Below are 26,110 nucleotides of genomic sequence, written 5' to 3' on the forward strand. Positions count from 1 at the left end.
GAAGAACCTCATTGGCTTCAAATAAAATAATATTCTTTATCCCACCTCTTTAATGTATTTTTAGTGAAATTGAAATGTGTTAAGAAAACCATATTCTTTATACATTTTCTTCCCACATACCCCTTCCCCACCCACTGGTTGCCATGGAAATGACTCCCAGCAGCCCTTAGAGCAAATGCCTGGCAGTGTGGGGTTCCCCTGTGGTGGAGCCCTTTGTCTGATGCTGCAGAACAGTTTGTGCTGACTCAGCTATGCACCAGAGGGGCTACACTGTGATTTCTTTCTTAAATTCTGAGTTAACAAGCTGGCATGCAAGTGTCTTGATTTTTCAAAGATGAGAGTTCAGTTCTGCTTTTCCTACACACACTTTGTTTTCCTTCTCCCCTTTTGAAATTCTAGTTCACCTTTTATTATATCTACAGAGTAGAAGTAATTGGTAATGAAAATTACAGGAAATTTCTGAGATTTGAGAAGGAGGGAGGCAACTATATTGTGGGAGGGTAAGAGATAGAGGGGAGAAGATTGAGCTTGAGCTTGAGATTCTAAAGTAGTCTACTGTATAGTCAGGACAAATTTCTTATTTAATCCTGAGCATGATTATGGAGCCAGAGATAGTCTCCATAATAGATTAATTTTGTGAGAGGCATATTTAAAGCCTGCCATAAATTTTGGTTATCTGTTAAGTTTATGGTTGACTTTCATGATTGCTATAGAAAAAAAATTTTGCATTGCATGGGAGATTAAGCTGATATTTACAGAAATAGCTGCCCATGAAAATCATCTAAGGACCTCGTTACAAAGAGAAATTTACCCCATTCCCAAACCTTACCCCAAACTCACTGGCTCAGAATCTCAGCTAGCGGAGCTTAGTTACGATTTTATTTTACAAGCTCTTAGGATGATTTTTAGGTAGCCTTCCTGGAAAATAATCTAAGGAGACTAAGCCTGGGAATCATTATTTCAACTATCTTAAGGGAGCCTCGAATTATTAAAAATTCTACCAGTCTAAGTGACCGTTGTGATGTGATGAAGAGGGCACAGCACCTGGACCCAAACACTGGCCATATCACTTCACCTTTCTGAGTGTTGTTTCACTTACCTGCGTATGGAGGTGTTTACAAAGATGCGAGAGGACTCAAGACATGATGGACTGTGAAATTTTTTTTTTTTTTTTGTAAAGAGGTATTACAATAAAATGATGATTCTAAAGATAGCTTCTTTAACCAAGGGAGAAATTTGAAGTCATTTTTATTTTTAAAGATGTCATTAGAGAAACTTAACATGATTTGGTAGAGAAAGACTTGAACTGCATATTAGAAGACTAGTTTCTAGCTATAAATTAGCTTCATAACCTTATTCAGGATCTTCATTTTTACAGTCTTACTTTTTTCTTTATGAAATGGAGTCCAAGGTAGGGAGATACTTTAAGAGAAGGTAGCTTTACATGATTTCTTGGTTTGTTTTGTCTGAATTAAAAGTCTCCAATTCCATGATATGGTGAAAACAAATTTTAATTTGTATAATAGTTGGACCTGTCATCTTTTAAACCCCTTATAGTTATGAGTCCAAATAAAAACTGTAGAATAATTCAAATTCTGAGGCCTGGAAACCTTAACAATAAAAATTAACGGGAGATTAAAGAGCGTATGTATCTGTTCTTATGCCAGTACTAGATGGTTTTAATTACAGTGGCCTTGTAGTATAGTTTGATATCAGATATTGTGATCATTCCAAATTTGTTCTTTCTCAATATTGCTGAGGCTATTCAGGGTCTTTTTTTGGTTCCATATAAATTTTTGGAATACTTTTTCTAGTTCTGTGAAATATGCCATTGGTATCTTGTCAGAAATTATGTTGAGTCTATAGATTGCTTTGGGTAATATGGACATTTTGATGATGTTATTTCTTCTAATCCTTGAACATGGTATATGTTTCCACTATTTGTATCTCCCTCAATTTCTTTCTTTGGTGTTGTAAAGATTTTTAAGTACAGGTCTTTTACCTTCTTGGTTAAATTTATTCCTAGGTACTTTATTTTCTTTGCAATAGTGAATGAGATTGTTTTCTTAGTTTCTCTTTCAATGTGTATAAAAATGCCATTGACCTGGCTGCTGTGGCTCAGTGGACTGAGTGTCGGCCTGAGAACCAAGTGTCCCTGGTTCGATTTCCAGTCAGGGCACATGACTAGGTTGCACGTCAGGTCCCCAGTTGGGGGCACATGAGAGGCAACCACACAGTGATGTTTCTCTCCCTCTCTTTCTCCTTTCCCTCTCTCTAAAAATAAATAAGTAAATAAATAAATAATTTTTAAAAATGCCATTGATTTCTGAATATTGACTTTGTATCCCACTACTTTGCCAAATTCATTTGTTAGGTTGGGTAGTTATTGATGGAACAAAATAGAGAGTCCAAAAATAAACCCACTTCTTTATGGTCAATTAATATTTGACAAAGGAGGCAAGAGCACACAATGGGATAAAGACAGTCTTTTTAATAAATGGTATTAGGATAACTGGACTGGTAAATGCAAAAAAAATGAAACTAGACCATCATCTTACACAATATGCCAGAACAAACTCAAAATGTAAGAAAGACTTAAATATAAATTGTGAAACCATAAAAATCTTAGAGGAAAAACATAGGCAGTAAAATTTAAGATATCTCACATAGCAATATTTTGCCAATATATTCTCTAGGTAAGGGAAATAAAGAAAAAATAAATAAATGAACTATATCAATTTAAAATGTTTCTGCACAACTAAAGAAACCATTATCAAAATGAAAAGGGAACCAACTATATGGGAGAACATATTTGCCAGTGATACATTAGACAAAGGTTTAATCTCCAAAATATATAAAGAGCTTATACAACTCAACATCGGGAAGACAAACAATCCAATTAAAAAATGGACACAGGACCTGAATAGACACTTCTTCAAGGAGGACATACAGATGGCCCATAGACATATGAAAAGATGCTCAATATCACTAGACATCAGAGAGATGCAAATTAAAATCACAATGAGATACTACCTCACACCTGCCAAAATGGCTATCATTAATAAATCAACAAACAACAAGCGCTGGCGAGAATGTGGAGAAAAGGGAACCCTAATGCACTGTTGGTGGGAATACAGACTGGTGCAGCCACTGTGGGAAACAGTGTGGAATTTCCTCAAAAAAAACTAAAAATGGAACTGCCTTTTGACCCAGTGATTCCACTGGGTCATGCCCAAAGAATCCCGAAACACCAATTCAAAAGCATTTATGCGCCCCCATGTTAATAGCAGTGATATTTACAATAGGCAAGATTTGGAAGCAACCTAGGTGCCTTTCAGTAGATAAGTGGGTTAAAAAGCTGTGGTACATTTACACAATGGAATACTACACTGCTGGTGTTAAAAATTCAGGATAATAAATCTATACCTTAGTCCCTTGGTGGGGTATTGATAAGGGGACCAATTTTTGAAGGGTCTTTGAAGCCTATGGATAGGTTTTTCTGTGTGTGTATGAAAAAATATACACAACAAAGTTACCATCTTAACCATTTTCAAGTGTACAGTTCAGTGGCATTAAGTACATTCTATTTTTGTGCAACTATGATTACCATCCATCTCCAGGACTTTTTTTTTCATCTTCCCAAGTTGAAACTATAGAAAGAGTTTTAATGCCACCCTTGACTAGCAGACTTTTAAATCTACCTCAGTGGCCTACATCCCACAGGACAAACACTTGCTCCATTGGTGTGAGTCCTCTGCATCTGCAGAGGTTGTCCAGGGGACTCCACAATATGTGGAACTCAGAGAATCATGAAGAGAATGACACCAGCCCCTTCCTCTGATAATGGCCACTGGAGGACTGTGTGCCTGCTTCCTTCATACCATCATGGGAGAGCCATTGCTCCCTTTCACAAGTCTCTGTTTCCTCAAGATAGGTAAAAGTAAAGAAGAAAGTGTTGCTTTGTCACCATCTTCAGACTGACTTAAAACCTCAACATAACTAAGCCATGGAAACAAAATCATGGTTGTGTTTTTCCTCTAACGTTATTTAGACCCGATGTCCCAGGCATTTTTAGGCAACATTTATATTTAAGGTAACAACCTCATTTTACAAAGAAGAAATCTGCAGTTTGTTAGAGGTTTGGTGACTGGCCCAAGGAACTAGCAGTGTTAAGTGCCTCAGCTAGGGATTTGAACTGAATTCTGATCCTTTTGCCCTTGCTCTTCCTACTTTTTCACCCACTATAATGAATCATACCAGTATGTTAAATACTTGTGTTTCTGTATATTTGCTTCCAAAATATATATTGTGTGTTTTGTGCATCATCTTAATTTGCATAAATGGTATTGACGTCACTCTGGTTTTTCTTCTTTTCATTTAGCACTGTTTTAAAGTCTGTTACTACTTACAATGAATTGTTTCTAACTGTGATGTCCATTCACCACATTTCATCTGTCCTCTCTCCCAATGGCGGACAGCCAGATTACTCCCAACCCCCTGCTGTCTCAAATAACATTGCAATGAACATCAGCCAGTTGTCCCCTTGAGATCTGTGTAAGAATTCATCACGATACATAGACCCAAGAGTGGAATTGCTGGTTTATAGAGTATGTGTCTGCTTAATTTAAGTATTACCAAATGACTCTTTAGAATAGCTACACCACTCAACACTCTCAACCACAATGTGTGAGGGCTCCTCAGATCTCCACTAAGGCTTAATGATCCAGTTTTTGGGTGTTTGCCAGTCTAATAGTGTAAACTGATGTCTCATTTTAATTTGCATTTCCATAATTGCTAATGAATTTGAATGTCTCTTTACATGTCCATAAGACTTTTGAGTTTTATATCTTTTGACCAGATTTCTATTGCAGTTGCTATTTTTTTCTGCTTAATTTATAGGAGCTCTTTGTATATTAATTCCCTGTTGATTTTAAATACTGCAATTATCTTTTTCATTATATTTTTATCTGTAAATTTAACTTCAGAAAATACATTCTGTTCTGATTTGGCCAACAATTTGGGGTTTTTGAAAAATCTTAAATAGATGTTGTATCTTCTCAGAATAATTTTCTCCATCTATTAGTAAGATCTTTCAGTTCTTCTAGTTTAGTTTATGAATGTGATTTTCCTAGAAAATTTTCCTAATGGTTAACCATCCTTGCATTCCTGGGCTATACCCTTCTTTATAATGTATTGTTACATTGAATCATATGAAGATGCTTTTTTTTATGTCATAAAATGGTAAAGTATTTGGCTATATCATAGAGGTCAAATTAAATATTTTTAGTACACTATTAATTAAATTATCTTTTTTAAAAGATATTTTTATATCCATGATTATAAATAAGACTATAATTTTCTTTTCTTGATTTGTTCTTATTTTGGAATCAGAATTAGGATTAAACCAGCCTCAAAAAATGGGGTGGGTAACTTTTTGTACATTTTCCATGTTTTGGAACAGCTTATGGAGGATAAAAAACTTGTTATAACTTGAAATCTGATAGAATTCAAATGTAAAAATATGTAGGACTGAGGTATTTTTTAAAGGAAGTATCCTTGATGATCATTTTAGTTTCTTCAATAATTACTAGTCTATTTTAGTTTTACATTTAGTCTTATACTAAATATGGCACTTTAAAAATTTTAAGACATTTATCTGTTATCAATATTTTAGAATGTGTCAACATTTAGTTTGTTGATATATTATTCATCATAATGTTATTTTAAAATCTGTCAGCAGTTATTTCCCCTTTCTTGTCCTATAATTTATTTGTATCATCTATATTTTTCCTTGATCATTTTTTGCAGGGCCTTACTTACTAATGTTTTCAAATAAGTACATTTTACTTTTTTTTATTGTAGTGTTTTTGTTTTGTTTTGTGTGTTGTTTTGTTTGGTTTGGTGGTGATGGTTCTGTTTTCACTAACAGATCCCCTTATCTTTGCTCTTTTTTCTCCTTGTTTTGTTTTGTTTTGTTTTTGAGGAAATCAGGTCCTTATTTACAATATTGCAACCTGAGGAAGGCAGTGAGTACTTCAGCTCAGAGCCCTGTTCTCCCACAGGATGTAGCACTTCCCTTGCTCCCCAAAAGGCTAGAAGCCAAAAACATGCCCAGAAGTTCCCCATCCCTTATCTGTCAGCTCTCTCCTTCAGGATCTGGGGTACGATGTCATCAGCCCCCATATAAAAGTCCAGGAAAACATGTGCCATGTTGCACTGGATCACGCATGGTTCTCTCTGCCCTTTCAAAGCCTAATGGATCTCTCTTTCCTTCTAAAACCGCATGGTGGCCTCCTGCCTCCTTACAAACCACTTGGTTCTCTTTTCTACCTCCTTACAAACTACGTAGATCTCTCTTTCACTCCCTCTTGCAAACTGCAGGGATCTCTCTCCTTTCAAAGCCGCATGGCTCTCTATTTCTACCTCCTTGTAAACCACGTGGAACTCTCTGCTGCTTTCTCTCCTTGTATTTTCGCATTTGCTAGGTGATTTTGTTTCACAGGACCAACACAAGTGAAGCACAGCCAGCTATATCCTAAAATATAAAATAAGTAATTTAGACCATAAAGTATGAGTAGCAAGGTGAGACAGAAGATTGAATAAAAGAATTATAAAATACCTAGAAGCCATGAACCACTGAGTTCTTTAACATGTATTTTAGTTCATTTTTTAGCATCTATGCAGTGGGTAATCTAATATCCACCTCCCAGATGAATCCCATAGAGATAGAATCGTCGTCGGCAGCCGTCCGTCTCGAGAGACGATGGTGTAGCTTCTTAAGAGTCTATCTGCACCGCCGAGAATGGTTGTGCAGTCCGACTCGGGAGTGACACGGTATCTGTCTCCTCCCGTGTTAAATCGACATCTTACGATGACGCTGGAGTGTCCTCTCCAGTGAAGCTGAAGCTACAGAGCCTGGGCAGGGTGATATGGAGGGTCTGCTGTTGCCCATGCAGCAGACCCCCCCTCTCTTCGCAGCTGAAGGGTCCAAGGGAAAGACGGAGTCAATACAGCTTGGCTTCAGGTGCGCCGCAGGAGTTGCCGGTGTTGACTACAACGTCAAACCGCCTTAGGGACTCCGGCTCCGGATTTTCTGTCGGGGTTTACTCCCTTAGCCTTTCCCCTGAAGAGGTATGCCGCAAGGCAGCGGAGGTTTTTTGGAGTCAGAGTTTTCCTTCTCTGATGTGCCCTGACTGGAAGATTGAACCAACGACACTTAGCTCACAGGCCGACGCTCAATCCACTGAGCCAAACCAGCCAAGGGAATAGTGATAGAATAGTGATAGAATAGTGTATTAATTATTGGATATTGAGTAAGTGGTAGATTTGCATATTGAATTCAAAGTTGACTGCTAAACCAACATTCTTAATTCCTCTTGATTTTTGCTCACTCAATATTATTTTGTACCCTTTGTATAATTTTTAAAAATATAATTATTTAGAATTAATTGTTGGTTTTCTTTCTCCTGCCCTGCAAATTCATGAGAACAGGAGCCATGTTTGTTTTGTTCAGAATATCTCAAGGACCAATCACATTGCTTGTCACATAGCTGGTGTTCAGTAAATATTCTTTGTCTCCCCACCCCGTTTTTTTCTTATGTGAGAAAATAAAACAGGGAAAGTCTAGACCAGTGTGATCATAAACAGTCAGGGAACATTTTATTAGTGAGCTAACCTTCTTAGATAGTTATAAAATAATTCTTAACAGTAACCTATACATAAAGCTATGAATGACCTCAGGTACTTCATTCTCAAAGAGGGACAATTCATTGTAGTGAAATCACAGTATGAACAGATGAATGCAGACATCTCTTTAATACAAATTCAACTGCTCTATTTAATTTTCTTTTTCTTTTTTTAATAGAAAAAATCAGGCAAAGATATGCAGATTTGCCTGGAGAATTACACATTATTGAACTTGAAAAGGATAAGAATGGACTTGGACTCAGCCTTGCTGGCAATAAAGACAGGTCACGCATGAGTATATTTGTGGTGGGAATTAACCCGGAAGGACCTGCGGCCAAGGACAGACGAATGCATATTGGAGATGAGCTGTTAGAGGTAAGGGGCATATATATATATTTGTGTGTGTGTGAGAGGTGAAGGGGTGCAGGGAATACTGTACAAGAAAATTAGGTGAAGGGGAGCCCTGACCAGTGTGGCTCAGTTGGTTGGGAGTGGTTCCACAAAGTGAAAGGCTGCCAGTTCGGTTTTGGGTTAGAGCACATGCCTGGGTTGTGGGTTCGGTCCCCAGTCAGGGCACATGCAAGTGGCAACCAATCAATGTTCCTCTCTTACATTTATATTTCCTTCCCTCTCTCTCTCTCTCCCTCCCTTCCCCTATCTCTAAAAATAAATAAATAAATATTTTTTAAAAATAAATGAATAAATAAATAAAATGAGATGGAGAAGAATGTTGACAAATTATATCTTCTTCAACTATTTAAAATTATTTATGAAAGCAAAAATAAAAATCATATTGTTGCTTGCAAATTTTATTTTGCTGCTTGGGTAAAAACTAATCTATGAAAATAATTTAGGAGCCATTAAGCAAAATCTCATGGAAGCATATTAAAAGGATGAGGCTTATTTTTAATATTAATTTTAAAAATTTCAAAACTAATTTAATTATGTTTTTATTTAATATTGTTGGTATTTAATAAAAATTCTCTGAGTTTTGAATCAACCATAAGTATGACATTCGTTGTTGTTGTTGTTTAGTTTTTTGGGAAGGTGTTAGAGCCAATGAAACCTTGTGAAATGATTGTCATGGAATGGTTAATATCTGTGAAGATGATATGGGTTAAGGCCACATAAGCTCCTTATTTAGGAACAAGATAGAGATAAAAGAAGCAGGGAAATGACTGATCCTCTGCTAATTATTCTCTAGATGATTTCATCATAAATAAACTGAAAGGTTATTCTTATTTTCCTAAACTTAAAGTTAGGGTTTCTGTTCTGAGTTTACCTTAGTTGGATTTTCATTTGCTTGTTGAGTTACTTATTCACTCAGCTAATATTCTTTCAGTGTCTCTTAGAACCGGACACAGAAAAATTGGAGTACATCTAGTTCATTCAAATAGCTCACAGTCTAGAAGAAGAAACAGATGTGACAAGACTGTTGCACTACAAAATGAAAATGTAATAATAATGACAACAGCTAACATATACTTAGTATCAGACACAACAGCCTCTTTTGCCGGTGCATGGTTTGACTCCTTAGCTCTTTGTTAACCAGTGTGCTCTGGGCCTCTTGGACAAGGTGCTCCAACACTTGGACATTAAGGGGAGTTAAGTCACAGAGGCACCACGTGTCAGACTGCTTATTTAAAATGAGGACTTAACTGATTTTGATTTGTACATTTCCTCTTTAGAGTCTGACTCAGAATACAATTCACAGTCACCCACAATTGACCAGCCAAAGCTGGTCAGACACAACTGTGAGACCATTAGTACCACCTCTCTCTCCCAACCCTGATAGTGACTCCCATCTTAAATCCTATTTCCACAAAAATGTCACTCCTGGAATTACCATATTTTTCACACTACAAGACACACCTGACCATAAGACGCACCTAGGTTTAGAGGAGGAAAACAAGAAAAAATAAAATTCTGAACCAAATTGTGTACTATAATAGTTAATAAAATATAACAGAATAATATTTCAACCATGTAAAGTGAATAGCGGTCAACAGTGGTATTAAGAACCATCACCACTGTCATTAACAAATGAGGAGAGACTTTAAGGTTCAAGTACTCTTCTAGTTTTCTGGGAACCCCAAGAACTCATCATCACTAGTGTCAGAACTTATGGGGGCCTTTAATAACAGGCATTGAGGGAGTTAAAAGGTATCACTAGTTGTAACAGTCACTTGGAGTATCACTATCCTAGTTACAAGTGATTGTGGACTACCCCCAGTGCCTGTTACAGCTAGTGATACCTCTTAATCCCCTCAGTGCCTGTGTTACTACTAGAATAGTGACCCCACCATAACTCCCTTTATATACTACAAACTTCAGCATTTATGGCTGCTCCCCCAATCACTGCTGGCCTCCTCACACAGAAATCTGGTGTGCACTGGAAACAGTATGGAGGTAGATGAGACAGCTGTAGCATCTAAAGGAGCCAGTAGCCAGCCAAGAACATGTTACCTTAGCTCCACCCATCTGCCTCTTGTGTTTGGCAGACCTTAAGACACAGTGATTGGTGATTGGAGGCAGTTCTACTGACACAGACCCCACCCAGGTCAAAGACAATTGGCAATTGGCACTGTGCCTCATACCCATTATTAGCCTCAGCTGATTCAACAGGTCACCATTTGTAGCTGGGAGTGTCAGGCAGCTCTCTCCACTCTCCCAGGTCTCAAGTGATGGGCAGAGGCAGACGGCAACTAAACAGACACCCTGAGATCTAGCAGTAAAGTGGGACATTTAAGCGTCCCCAGGGGTTTCACATGGGCCCACCGCTTCCTCTTCTAACAGCTGTTGCCACCGCTGATAGATCAGGTAATACACATCACGGTCTGATGCAATATTTGCTCCATAAGACACAGAGACATTTCCCCCCAATTTTAGGGGGGGGGGAGGGGATTGTATCTTATGGAACAAAAAATATGGTACTTTTTCTTCTTTTTTTGTAATATAGCATCATGAAAGCAACCCATATTAGGTAACACTGACTAGCATAATCATTAAATAAATAAAAATCAAGGTGATAGTATGGATTCACTAATATAATTCATTGCTTTATGTTTATATCCTTTGACTTATGTATAGGGACTTCTTCAGAGATGAAACTAAAGTGATGGTGGTGGTAGTAATAATGAAAGCAAAATCTAATTTACTGAGTTATTACCCGCATTCTCCCTATGCACTCACACATTTGTATTCAGTATTCTTAAGAGCCCTACATGGTAAGTCCTGTTATTATCCCCAGTTTATGGATAAGAAAACTATATAAGTAACTTCCCTAATATTACAGAACTAAGTTACTAAGTTTCAGTAAGAACCCAGGCTTGAGGACTTCTGGCAAGATGGAGGCCTACGTAGATATGCTGCATCTCCCTCCACAACTAAGAAGGAATACAACCATCTCAAAACTGGAGACAACCTGAAGTTCCAGAAAATTGAGCTGCATGGAAGTCCAACAAACAAAGATATAAAGAAGAAATACCCAGACAGCTAGGAGGGGCAGAGCCAGGGTAGAGAGGATGTGGTGTGGTGGTGGCAGCAGTGGCAGGCTGGTGGAAAGCACAGTCTCATGTTTTAAAAAGTAGGGAGGGGCACCTGGGGAGCACTCCAGAACCAGACCAGACTACGCAGCTCATGGTTCCAGCACCGCAGACAATAAAGCCTCATTGCTTCTGACTATGCAAACCAGTGAGGTTTGGGGCAGAAACTGCTGGTCTCTCAGAAGAGTCTGCTTGTTTAAAGGTCCCCCATGGTCCTAGAACATCCACAGACCAACCCACTATGGGAACCTTGGCCAGGGCAACAGCTAGAGGGGCACCAGTCCCATACAGGAACCAGGAGAAGTGCCTGAAAAAGGGGCAAGTGCTGAGCAAGTGGCATTGTTCCCTCTCATACCCCTCCCCCAAACACAGGGCCACAACGTGGTGAAACAGATCACCCTGTACTGACGAATACCTAAGGCTCCGCCCCTTACAACATAACAGGTGCAACAGCTCTACCTAAGACACAGAGGCAAACAAACACAGGAGTCTGTCAAGATGAGGAGACAGAGAAGTATGGCCCAAAAGGAGACAGGGATCAGTGTTCCAGTGGGAGAACTAAGCAATGAGCGGATAGCCAACCTAACAAATGAGATAGCCAACCTAACAGATGCAGAGTTCAAAACACTGGTAATAAAGATGCTCCCAGACTTGACAGATATGCTTATGTACAGCAAATGCATAAGGGAAGAAGTGAAGGTTATGCTAGGTGAAACGAAGGAAAATCCACACAAAACCAACGGTGAAGGGAAGGACACCGGAGTTCAGATCAATGATTTGGAACATAAGGAAGAAAAAAAACTGCCAACCAATACAGAATGAGGAAACAAGAATTGAAAAAAATGAGGAGAGGTTTATGGACCTCTGGGACAACTTTAAACATTTAACAGCTGAATCATGGGGGTGCCAGAAGGAGAAGAGGAAGAGCAAGATATCGAAAGTTTATGTGAAAAAATAATTAAGGAAAACTTCCCAAATTTGGTGAAGGAAATAGGCATGCAAGTCCAGGAAGCAGAGAGAGTCCCAAACAAGTTGGACCCAAAGAGGACCACACCAAGACACATCATAATTAAAAATGCCAAAGATTAAAAATAAATAGAGAATTTGAAAAGCAGCAAGAAAAAAGCACAGCGTTACCTACAAAAGTGTGCCTATAAGACTATCAGCTGATTTCTCAAAAGAAACTTTGCAAGCAAGAAGGGACTGGCAAGAAATATTCAGTGTGATGAAAAGCAACCAAGTACAACCAAGAGTACTCTATCCAGCAAAGCTATCATTTAGAATTGAAGGGCAGATAAAGTCTGCTTCCCAGACAAGGTAAAGCTAAAGGAGTTCATCATCACCAAGCCATTATTATATCAAATGTCAAAGGGACTTATTTAAGAAAAAGAAGATCAAATTATGAACATTAAAATGACAACAAACTCACAACTATCAATAACTGAATCTAAAAAATAAAAACAAAAACAAACCAAGCAAACAACCGGAACAAGAACAGAATCATAGGTATGAGGATCATTTAGAGGGTTAGCTGGGATGGGCAAGGGGGAGAAATGAGGAAATGGTGCAGAGACTAAGAAGCATAATTGGTAGGTACAAAATAGACAGGGGAAAGTTAAGAATAATATAGGGAAGGGTGAAGCCAAGGAGCTTACATGCATGACCCATGGACATGAACTAAGGGGGGTAGGATTGCTGGAAGGAAGTGGGTACTGGGAAGAGGGGAGCAAATGGAAAAGAAATTGGGACAACATAATCAATAAAATATACTTAAAAAAAAAAAAAAGAATCCATGCTCTAACCACCTGAAGTATACTGTGTTCCCCATAGTACTTCACCCAAACCCCATTTGTTTAGATGTTGAGAATTTTGATTTATGATTCTCTATTCTTTAGGAAATCATGTGTATTTAGTCAGTTTGTGTGTTATGGATACCTAGACATAGATTTTCTCTTTTGCATGTTGTATGGAAAGGTTCCAAAGGCTATAATTTGGAACATGAAGATTCTAGCTCTATTCTATCTTATTAAAACTGAAGATGGAATGGCCCATTGGACACAGACCAACAGGAACACTGATATTTTACTTCTCTGACATCTTATTAGATACCTGTCACAAATGAGCAGTGTCTGCAGAGTATGAGAGTGTTTTACAAAAGTCAGCACTATGTAAGGGCAGTGAGCACTGGACTTAGAAGACCTACTTTAACTTAAATCAATTCTTTCAGTTATTAGCTGCATTTTAGAAGTACCTGGCACATAGTTCACTGTTAATTGAATTGTATTTCCTCCTTCACAGACAGAAACTTCAGATACCTGTTTTCTAGGCTAGTGGCTGGAAGAGCTCTCCTGCATAAAAAACAAGTATATTAACAAATTACTATATCAGACCCCTCCTATTCCTTCCTTTGACTTTCTGAATTTGGCGCTTTTGTTGCTATTTAGCAACTTTAATCTTCATTCAGAGATGAAAAAAGGTTAAACTTATAAATAAATTGATCTCTCTCCACTTCCCTCAATTTCTCTTATTTAAAAAAGATAAAGATATGTAGGAACACATTCTAGCATCACATGTCTTTGGCTAGTTATTTTTCTTCTCGGAGCCTATTACCTTCTTTAGCAAATGGAAATTATTTACTCATTCAGCAAGTATCTTACTGTGCATCTGTCATTTGGAGGCAGCACATGAACAAGTTATTGATTTTAAATCAGTGAACAAAATCCATGGTACCTGTTCTCATAGAGCTTACAGTCGAGTGATTGTGTAGCAGCAGCCACGGGGTATGATGAGAATTAATGAGAGAAGACAATGGCAAGTGTTGCCATAGTATCTGACACATAATAATACCTTAATACATTTCAGCTGATATTTATAAAATAATATTTTGCATGGATTTGTGTATTTTGGTTCTTTTTAGTTTGTTATATTAGGACATTTGTCTCTGAAGGGTGTCCCAAAGGGAAACCACCTTCTTACTGCTCAGTAGGTCCATGCAGCATCTTGAAAAGCTGCGAGAATGAAAAAAATGTACATCCTGGATTCTTAAGCAGTTATAACCTGTCTTCTCATGTGACTGTTGGCCCTAGGTCAGGGATGACGGGGGGGGGGGGGGGGGGGCTCCTGTGGGAACTATTTCCCTGGTTACCTTTCATAGCTGAGAAAAAATTTCCATCATTTCTCTATGATACGTCAGGAATTTGTACATAGCACGATATTCAATTCAGTGTGCTTTTGAACTGAAAGTAAGAAATTGATTCCCTGATGAGTGCCAGGAAAGGTAAAGGCAGTGTTACAATAGCTGTTCTTTGGCTGTTGCACTGTATTAGATGGTAGAAGGGCCACTGCATTATGTGGGAGGCATGTACAATGGGTTTTTAGATTATACTTATTAGATTTCCAGGTTAGAGCACATCTGTGTATTTGCTTATCCACCCACATGCCTTTTATTTTAGCGTTTCTCTCCTCAATTGAGGTCAAGTTATCCCTGTCCTGATTGTTTTTACAACTCCACCATTTCCTCATATTACTTCTCATTATTGTTTTGTTGTTACTTTGCTCACAGCCTCTTTTTATTTATAGTTGATCTGAGTTGTTTTAAGCCCTAAGCTGAGGCTAATTTATAGGAGGTAGAAGAGGCTGGTTGAACATACATTGTGGCTTCTTTGAAGTCAGAAACTCTGCTTCTTACTGGAGCCTTGTTGGTGACGGATTTCTGGCAGGACAGTCGCTGCCATGGGACTGTGTTGTCACAGTGGCCAAGCAGCCAGCAAGTTCTGTCGCTCAAAGGCCCAGCTCATGTATAAAAGAAATCCTACAGTAAGCCCCCAGAAGCCAATGTGATTACATCTCAGCTTCTTTGCCCTTTACTGCGATGCTAGTTGTGGGGTGGGTGGAATGAGACTCGCACTGGGGCAGCTGTCCCGCAGCCCCGCTGGCCGCAGACCTGTGCCTCTCTGCTGCGTGTTGGCACCAGGCCGCTCGCCGGAGCTCCGCCTCCGCCTCCCGCTCCTTCACCGCGGGCGGGCGAGCGAGTGAAGCTCACCTGAGCTCCCCCCACTCCGCCCCGCTCTGGTCTTCAACAAAACTGGTCCCTGGTGCCAAAATGGTTGGGGGACCGCGGCTCTGGGGTATTGGCTTTCCCTAAGCAATTAGTCCCAGAAAATGCCCTGGCCTGGTCATGGTGCTGTCAAATGAATGTAGGATTTATTTATAATCTTCCCTGCAGTGCTTGAGTCGGGAGAGAGCTGATAGGGCTGTGCTGGGAATTGGAGTGACTTGTCAGGTTACAGAGCAGCCAGAAGGAGCCGTGTGGGTGGCACCACAAGGGCACAATCGATCGGGCTGGCACATGGAGCTGTGCCTTGTCTGTCCCCCACGTCCTTCGAGATAGAGGAAGTACATTCCCTTTGAGACATTTACCTGCAGGATAGCCAAAACTAAGTCTTGTTGTTTTGCATGTGTGTATATTTATTTAAGAATCATTAAAAATAAAAAGCATGAATATTTCCTATATTTGTCAGGGACAAAGACATGCAACTACAAGTAAACCCAGATCTTGCTGTCTAGTGATATTTATTTAATAAAAGAAAAAAAGAAAAATCTGGAACCATAGAAGTTAAATGACAGACCCAGGGGCCTGCAGCTGCTTTCTGACAAAACTCCTCCTGCAGGCCTTCACCACACCAGTCCCAACAGTCGATCCTTCACTCTCTGCTCCTGGCCAGTCAATTATTTTTGAAATCTTTTGGGAGATTTAGATGGAATTCAGAAACACACATAGTACAGTAGTAAATAAATCTCTAGCTTTCATGCATCCATAGATAAGATTCTAATTTACAGTCAAAAGCTTCTGTCTTAGATTGGCTCTTTATGATAATTATCATACATGGATTTAATTTTATAAAGTGTACTTAATGCAATAATTATGCCCTAAGATACTTTATGTAATAAAATACGCCATTGTAGAAACATAAGTTTATGGAACAGCAAGTAGAGAAAGGATTTTAAAATTGCAAAAACAAAATTTCCTTTTTCTACAGTTTTATTTACACAGGGTTATACATTAGCTAAAATGCAAAAATAAATTGATCAGTGTTTTTATTGTGGCAATGGTTTCATGAGTGTTAAAACATCAAATTTTGCATTTTAAACATGTGATTTATTGTGTCTATCACAGCATAATAAAGCAGTTAAAAAATCGGTTGCACAAACCTGAGTAAAATAAGTACTGTAAGCAGGTCCTGAATATGATCCTCTCATGTGCAAAGCTAGGGTCACCCCATTTTGTGACTCTTAAAAATAGTCTACAGCCTAATTCACAATTTGGAAAGCCAACAGAAGAACGCGGTGCTGACGATTGGTCAGCCTCATAGACAAAACGGCCGTAAACCTCAGCTGTGTGTGCAACATTTTTTCTTTCTTCAAAGTGCAACCCCCACCCTCCATCATTACAGCATTTTAACCAACAGGTACCTGTGTCTTACTGAATTATCTTCCCTGAGTTACCCATTGTATTGTATCTCATTTGAGTTACAAAAAGATGTAAGAGAATGTTTGGGAGTCGGAGAGCTGTGCTGGGAATTGAGCAAACATCACATAGTTATTATTAATTACAAGGCAATGCTACATTTTTTAAATACATTCGCTCTCTTAACTTTTATAATAACCCAATGAAAGTTGGTTTTGTTTTAACCTCTACATTACAAAAAAAGAAACTGAGACACCAAGGGGCAGAATCAGTATGTGAACACTAGCTTTTCTGTCTTAAGGGCTTTGTTCTCTGGACTAATAGTGATTCCAGAAGGTAACAAGTGAATTTCTCATCATTTTGTAATTTGTGCAGATCTAGATTAATGCAGTTAATCCAGTGCTAGTTTAAAATATCTAAAGTAGTTTCTTGCAATGCAGTACCATGTTACTCTTTATCTTCTTTAAATTTAATGCCACTTTGAATTAAAAGAAGAATGCAGTCAGTGAAATTGTACCTATCTCTCAAGAACCAGAAAAGAAAAAAAAATTTTTTTAAGGTTGTTCTTGCCCAATTTGAGAGCTCCTGTGAACTTCATAATTTAATAGTTTCCCCTCTCCATATGTTGTAGAGCTAAGGTTGTCTTTTCAGGCTGCAGGAAATGTTATGTAAAACCTAGTTTATATGGGGTGTCCTCATTCTTTTCTGGGTTTCCTGCAGTGAAATCTTTGACCTCTATTTCTGCCATTTTTGTTTCTGTCTCTGGCTTATTAAATGGAGAGTTTTGAATTATTTAGTCACACTTCATTGTCTTCATGCTGCTGAAATATTTAGTCTAAAGACCTATATTCTTACTGATCCTTTGGAGGAATGGCAATCATTTAATTTTTATTATAATCGCCCTCATTATTGCTCTACAAAGCTTTATGTGGGATTTCTCCAGTGAGCCACATTATCTTAAAATCATGGGAGAAAGTGCCTTGAAAGCAGGAAGTAAAGGTGTGGATAATTGAAGAACCTTAGATTACTGTGGAAAGAATATAAAAAATAGGGTTGGGAGTGTGTGATGGGGAAGAAACTGGCCATTTGGAAGTAGTAATTAGATTTCAGTGGTGCCTCTGGAGACTGTCCTCCCGTTTCTGCAGTTTCCCTCGGGTTTTTCGTGACTAACATTGGGATAGTTCTCTGACCTCGGTTCCCTCCTATTTCCAGTTTCTTCTCCACTTCCTTCCAGACCTACTCACAGCTATTGTAGTGACCATACTTGAAATGCAATCTGAAAAGGTATGCTCTTAGGTTATTGAGAAGGGTTTCCTTATATCAGCCTCAACATGTAATTCATTTGTACAGTAGGAATTTAGTCACTTACAGTCACTATTCAATCTCAAGGCACAAAGTCTGAAAGAAAAGTGTTACTCCAATTCTTATTCCAAGTTTAACCTACTAACAATATCAAACAACTACTCACTTATCAAAAACATGGTTGCCTATGTATGTTTTAATGATAGTTTTTAAGAGGTAAGCCTAAAACCAGTAATGCAACCTGAAAATCGGGTGTTCAAACCAAAACAGTAACCATCAGTCTCTTCTTCATTATTTTAAGTCAGGAAAAATTATCTATTGCATGTCAACCCCAACCATCCCCCCTCCAATTCCTAAATATAACTGAAATAAATTAAAATAATTGTATATAGGTAACACATAATCATGGTAGGATAGAATAGAAGTGCCTCATATCATTTCAGAATCACCAGGTACTATGATTGCTAACACATAGTTGCTTTGTATGCAATGGTTTCTCTCAGCAATTCCAGTTCCCTGAATTCCACCTCAGTTCTTTAACAATAATTATTACTGTTCATAGTAAATCCCTCTATTTCATAAAAGATGGGCAGAGGAGGTGTTTTGAACATGATATAACATGGTATTTAAACCTCAGGCAAATCTGTTGCTTGAAGTAGCTTTTAATTTATGTATAATTAATATTTTCAAACTGAGCTTAAGTTAACATTTATGTCCAATTTGGTAAGTTTGTGAATAGATTTAGTTGAGCTGCTCTCCAACTTAAATGTATATTCATGTTCAGTTGAGCTGTAGAAAATTAAGAGTATTTGAAAACCTGTCTCTTCATGATCATTTTGAATAATTAACTATTTTGAAACAAATCTCTTTAAAAGGCCCCTAAAGTGAAAGTTTATGTAGTTTAACAAAAGGATTTACAGCCATTTACTTTTGTTGAATCTTTGCTAGATTACTTCTACTTCTTCTATAAACTATAAAGCATTGTAATTGAGTATCCCATCTCCGGTACCTAAATACTGTAGAAGATTTACCCCAAATCAGTGTGGGATTTGGGTTGTTTTTGTTGCTGTTGTCTTGTTTTACTACAGTAGCAAAAATCAATGCATGAGGGGAAAATGAATCGCAGTGAACGACCATTAGAATTTGATGTAAAGTTTACAAATAAGATGTTCTCATTTGGGGCTGTTGTCTTCTGTGTCTAAAGGTGTATAATTTGCTCCTGAATGACATTTCATTGAACTGGAAATTTAGAACTGAGGACAAGATGAGCTAACTTACCCAAGGTAAAATAGTGTCTTTCCGGCACCAGGGATCACGGAGCTGAGAAAAAAGTTATTGACCACTAGGAGGATCTCAGAGGCCCTTTCTGTCAGTAATCAGAAGAGGAAGCTGACAACAGATAAGAAAACTAGAATTTTGGGTCAAAAACATAGAAAACTCCTTTGGACAGAAAGCCTTTTCCTTCTTTCTTCTTTCTTTTTCTTCTTCCTTTTTTTTTTTTTCTTTTCCTTTTTTGTCTTTTTCTTTTTTATTCGTTTTCTATTGCAGTTGTCCTGTTTTTGCCCCCATTGCTCTCCCCTGTCCTGCCCACCCCCTCTCCCACAGTCAATCCTTGTCCTGTTGTCCATGTCCATGGGTCATTTATACTAGTTCCTTGACTAGACCCTTTCCCTTCTTCCCCTCTTCTCCCCATACCCCCTCCCCTCTGGTCACTGTTTTCTTCTTCTTCTTTTCCTTGTGCAAATTACTCAAGCTCTTGGAGTTCCAGTTTCATTACCTAGTGAAAGTATGTAGTATCCCAGTTGTTGTGAGCTTTAAATGAGATACTGTGCATACAGTTTAGCATAGTGTTTGGCACAGAGTAAGTACTCAGTAAATAGTAGCTATTATTAATTAGAGTTAACCTGAAGGACTTCCCAGAGGTACAGAATGCTTTCTTTTTTGCCTGTGCTATATTTAGAAGGTGTCCTACATCTGCTGTTTAAAGAATAATGCCCTCAGAGAACAGCCACTTCTCAGAAATAGAGTGACAGTCTTGAATTAATTACACATAAAATGCATCATATTCTTTCTAATTACTCACTGAATTTTCTCTGGAGTATATTTCCTCTAATGATGAAGAAATACAAAAACTGCTTTTGTAGTTGAAACTTACATACTTTTTATTTGAATAGTGAAATTGTTTTATATTAAATAAGACCTAAGAAAACACAAGAGATCTTCTCGCTGAGGCTGCCAATGTGTCATTTCTGAGGTCAGAAAAGAGGCTTCGTCTTGGATTTTTTTAATCCAGAGATCTCCCTCTGTTTTTTTCTTTTTTCTCCCAATTTAATCCAATTAAATCAGGTTTCTCTCTGCCTTGAGTTCCTGTTCTGTTCCTAGTTTTCCACTGAATAGCAGGGTTTCTTGAGAGGCCTTTGAGCATTGGCAGGGAGTAGCTGTCTTTGCAGTAAACACCACAGAGTTGTTGGCCTGGGAAAAACATCAACAGCAGTTAAGACACTTTCCCCCTCTAATGCCAGAGCCTCTGAATTACTCTGAAAGACATAACTTTAGATTTACTTTCAGATAAATTAAAATTAATGACCTGCTTTCTTCATTTGGAATGTAATGTTTCCCTCTTAAACTGATAGTACCATATATTTTATTCTATCAAAATGGAGGATCACATCTAAAAAGCAGGCATATCCATCAACATGAAACAGCTCAAGTTTTTATGTGCTCAAGCTTTAGCTAATCAAAAAAAACATTTTTTTAAACCTCAGTCACTTTGAAGGCTAGAGCCCACCTCAGAGAAAGCGTACTAGCAGTTGATTAATGGTAGTGCCCCTTCCATTCATGTGACTCAGTACATCCTCATTGAGCGCCACTCTGTGCAAGCTATCCATGACAAGCTGGGGCACGCCAAGAAGAAGACACTAGTTCCTGCGTTCAAGGAGTTTAGCTCAGTTCAGTGAACCATTGTGTGCCTCACTGATGCTTCCCACCCAACAAGGACTGACTTGGTGGGCACAGTGTAAGTGCAGTGAGAAAAATTACTTTAAACCTAGTGCCATAAAACTCAAAGACAGATTAAAATGAAAACTGTATCACAACAACCAACAACAGAAGCTAGGGAATTGAACAAAGGCAAACTAAGTAGGCAATAAGAGTGGGTAAAGAATTATAGGTATGGGGAACATATTGGGGGGAGGTCAGCAGGGAGGGGGAAGAGGAGAAAGGGAGGGAGATGGTACAGGAATTAAGAAGCATAGTAGAAGGGAGTGGAGTAGACAGGAAGATGTTGGGAAGAACTATATGCACAGCACAGCCAATGGGCATGGACTAAGGGGGGGAGGCCAACAGAAGGGAGGGGGTCACTGGGTGGAAGGGAACAAAGGGAAAAGAAATTGGGACAACTGTAAGAGCATAATCAATAAAACATATTAAAAAAAAAAAACTCGAAGACAGGAAGATTTGATAGATCAAGGTTTAGGATTCTGAAAGCAGAGGCCAGGCACAGTGGGAAAGACATGTGCAGATAATTACCTGAATGCCAGGCATCGAATCAGGCACATTCCATGCATCGTCTCATTTTAAAATTGTGATGTAAAAAGATCCTTATTTGTAGTTCATGGTAAAGTAAAGAGATGGAAAACTATGGTAAGCAAAATAATGTGACTGTGCTAGACATACTATTTTGTGACTAGGTTCTGCCCTTTAATGCATTTTGGACATTTCCTAAGTCACTAAGTATGCTTTTTCACATTACTCTTAATGACTACATAACTTATTTAACCATTTTCCTTATATCTAAGTTAGGTAAAAAGATATAAATATAAGAAATTTTATTTTATTTTATTTTCATCATCATTTTATTTTCATCATCGTTTCTCTTTCTTCCATCTCCATACACCCACCCTGCCCCTGCATTCACCACACTGTTGATGGTGAAGAAAAAAAAATTTAAGGAAAAAACTAAACCCATGAAAAAGTAGTTGAAGATAATATATAATCTAGAGAGTGGGCACTTTTTTAAAAAAAATTTTATTTTTTTAGAGAAACCATCGAGAGGAAGTTACAGAGACTTCCCGTATACCCACATCTCCACGCATTCACAGCCTCTCCCTTTATCAGAGGAGTACATTTGTTACAGCTGATGAATGTGCATTGACGTATCATATTATGATCACCCAAAGTCCATAGTTTACATTAGGGTTTATTTTTGGTCTTGCACCTTCCGTAGGTTTGGGCAAATGCATAAGGGCACACATCTATCATTGTAGTATCATACAGAGTGAGCACATTTTTAAATACATTGTACAAAAAAGGCAGAAATTTTAACAGAAGAGTGGTTTTGAATACATAAAAATTTTTAAATCCTTTGGGTATCAAGATTACTATAAATAAAATTAGAGGCATCTCCTTAAATTCTCATAAGATTTTTATGGAGTATGTACTTAGATTTCTTTTAAAGAAGAGGAAACTAATGTGCAGAGAAATGACAGTGTGCAGATCAGTGGATTTCTGAGAGATTGATTATCTTGATGAAGAACAAAAGTTGATGGAATGAGAGACATGTCAAGGAAGAAGTTCAAGTTTAGTCTTTGCAGCAGGCTTTGATATAAATCCCAGTTTCACTACTTCAAGGTGATGGAAACGCTTCATTTAGACAGTTAAAAATATTATATTTTCATTTTATCTTTAGAAGTATTCATTTCCATAAACTTTATCATTATAGCTGTTATGATAAAAATGATACCTCTTTCACTTGTGTCTGCAAATGCAAAATTTCAGAGATATCAAGGGCAGACAAATTAGATGCTAATTATGAAAACAGCATTAAATCCCTTTTTACTATCCCTTATATAATGTACTACATATATATCTCTCTTGAGTGGTAGAAATTATCAAGGTCTCAGTTAAATAGCGACAGTATAGTATAGATCATTAACTACTTATTAAAGACAGGAGGGAAAAAGCCAAAACTATGGGCTATTACCAATGGATGAAATAAAAAATTGATTATGGCTATCATAAACTATGATTAGTTTATTGTTGGGATAATCTAGAATGTAGATGTTTTTAGATCATATTTGGGTGAATACTTTCAAGATAAAAATCCCACTGCATCATAGATAAAAGCAGATGGCTTATTGATCGTTTACAATAAAATATTTCTGTGCAGTTCATCTAAAATTTGACTTAAAATGGGGATATAATATTTACCTCCTCTGTAGTAACAAAATTTATGTTATGTAATAACCTTGACATGTTTATGGAATCATGTTTAATGGGCCCTCCAGAATGCTGGTGAATACCACAGTTTGGTCTGTGTCCTACATTTCTTAAGCATCTGGAAAAGCTGTTGGAAATGAAATATACATCACAAACGTTTTGCATCTAGCTCTACTAATGGCTCTTCAAGTTTAGCAAGATTCAAGGACTGTATTTTTTATCAACTGCACTCAAAACTGAATTTAAGATATTTTAATAGTTGTTTAGAATTAGTGTTTGAATCCATAGTACAAAGAATATTAAGATTTTTGGCACTGAAGAATCCTACGTGTAGACTCTTAAAAATAAATGGACTTCATTGTTTAATTCCAAGTATGTATATGTTCTTGTATAATATATAACTATATACATACATATTTTATACAAAATATATATGTTGCATTTTTACAAGTACATTTTATTTTTTCCCAAACAGATAAATAATCAGATTCTATATGGAAGAAGCCACCAAAATGCATCTGCCATTATTAAGACTGCACCGTCCAAGGTCAAGCTAGTTTTCATCAGGTAAGATAGATATGTCATAAACTCTTGGATCTCTTCTGGAGATGTTATTGTTTATGTAAGACTATTTTATCTTTGGTTTATCTAACCAAAATCACTGTTTTTAAAAATACATTTTCTCTTTGTAACTGTCATCATAAGAAAAGTATAGATTGTTTTAAGTAAGAGGCTTTCTTGTTATTTATGTTTCACATTATAGTATTGGTAGTTGAGGCTAGTATTCATATTTCAAATTTCTTTTTAATTTTCCCTTCCTGGATCCGATTATCCTTCTCTATAAATATAATAGCTACTTTCTAGTTTCTTCTCCTTCTGTCATCATCATTTGGTATATGTGCCAACTCATTAATGTCTTCATCAAAGAACAGGCAGGAAAACAGAACTTGGGGAAACTTGAGGAGCTTCATATTAAGAGTGCTGTTGAGAAATCCAGAGGGGAGGAGACATGAGCTCTGAGATCAAGGGTCCCATGGTGTGCTTGGGGCTCCACATGTACCTATACCCTGCCGGCTGGCTGACTGAGCCCTTTTGGCAAAACTAAATCAGAATTGGGAATCCTCATTGGTAGTAGCCACCATTGCCTTATCAGCAGTGGAATTGAGCTTTGATTCTCTGTTATTGGACTGAAATAACAGCTAAGTCTGAATTATTTTTAGGTGACACAACTAACTCTATGTTGTTCAGTTTCTTTTCCTTTGGGGCCTTAGATATTTGTAAAATGGTAAAATAAAGCACCTACTTCATTGGGATATTTCAAAAATTTGTAATGTTCCATACAGTGTCTAGCACAGAGTAAACACTGAAAGAGTGTTAGCTGGTATTTTATGATGGCGATTGTTAGTCTTCCTCTTCTCTTACCTATCAGTAAGACCTATCCAATCCCAGAGGACTTCAGGAATTACAGGGGTAATTTTATTCCCAAATATGGGCACTAATGTAGGTGATTGAAATATTTCTTCCCATACCATCACTTTAGCCTCAGGGGTTGTTGCTCCTTTGCTTCTAAAGAAATCCTACATTGTGACTCTTTCTCCCACTCGCTAACATTTTCTAGCCTTCCAGTTTTTAACTCTCGTTTCCAGAGAGAGAAGTCTTCCTTCTTCTTGTATGTCTTTGTGTGTTAAGATGACTTCCTCTGGCTTACTCACCTTGATGTTCTCTGGTAGCCACAGGTCTTCTTTTTTGAGTTTCTTTGCCCTCCTGTTGCCAGAGGTTACAAAATTAGATTTAGATGATGAAAAGAGGAATAGACTTGAGGAAAGGTCAGCCACTCAAGAGTTTAGGATGATGGTTTTATTGGGGGAAACACTTTGTAAAGTGTATGATTGTCTAGCCACTGTGCTGTGCACCTGAGACCAACGCAAAGTAACAAGGAAAGTGAACTTTAATTGAAAAATAAGGATGACAGCTATGGCAGGGGGCTGGGGGTGGAGGGATTGAGCAGAAAGGAAAAAGGACTCATGGACTTGGACAGTGTGGTGATTGTGGGGGTGAAGGGGATAAATGGTAATGGAAAAAATACAATAAAAATGTCTTACTAAAAAAAGAAAGAAAAAAATTAAGTTAAAAAGAGTTTAGGATGTCCATTGAGAGAAGTCCATACAAGTAAAGAGTTCAAACCACGTAGCCTTGAAAACTTAAAGTTATGTGAAGATTATATTAGAAGACTTATATTGCACTCAATGGTGTCTGCATTTAAGTGTTCAGCACATGGTACAGTGGTGTTATTAATGTTACTGTTACCTATTCAGCATTTGTGGGGTCTTTATTACTCATAATGGCAAAAACAAAATTGAATAGGATCCAAAGGAAATCATTTAATGCTATTAAGTAGTTGAGAAATAGAATCCTCCTCCTTCAAGAAAGAAAGGATAAATGACTTGAAGTTGTTTAGAACACAGGTGAGAAAGGTGAGTTGAATTATAATAATAGTAGTTGTTGTTGGCAGCCGTCCGTCTCGAGAGACGATGGTGTAGCTTCTTAAGAGTCTATCTGCACCGCCGAGAATGGCTGTGCAGTCCGACTCGGGAGTGACATGGTATCTGTCTCCTCCCGTGTTGAATCGACATCTTGTGATGACGCTGAAGCTACAGAGCCTGGGCAGGGTGATATGGAGGGTCTGCTGTTGCCCATGCAGCACACCCCCCCTCTCTTCGCAGCTGAAGGGTCCAAGGGAAAGACGGAGTCAATACAGCTTGGCTTCAGGTGCGCTGCAGGAGTTGCCGGTGTTGACTACAACGTCAAACCGCCTTAGGGACTCCGGCTCCGGATTTTCTGTCAGGGTTTACTCCCTTAGCCTTTCCCCTGAAGAGGTATGCCGCAAGGCAGC

At 38.0% G+C, this 26,110-nt stretch overlaps 1 protein-coding gene across 1 annotated transcript in view; it reads left to right on the top strand.

Moving 5' to 3' along the window:
• The window catches only part of PATJ (PATJ crumbs cell polarity complex component), a 319,938-nt gene that overhangs the window by 167,160 nt on the left and 126,668 nt on the right, over positions 1–26,110 (top strand). The window contains exons 28-29 of the mRNA XM_090269550.1: positions 7,865–8,061; positions 23,693–23,784. Coding sequence (XP_090125676.1) covers positions 7,865–8,061; positions 23,693–23,784 — 289 coding nt within the window. The remainder of the gene's footprint in view (positions 1–7,864; positions 8,062–23,692; positions 23,785–26,110) is intronic.

Source organism: Furipterus horrens, unplaced genomic scaffold, assembly GCF_987537825.1.
Source record: "Furipterus horrens unplaced genomic scaffold, mFurHor1.1.pri manual_scaffold_3, whole genome shotgun sequence".
NCBI lineage: Eukaryota > Metazoa > Chordata > Mammalia > Chiroptera > Furipteridae > Furipterus > Furipterus horrens.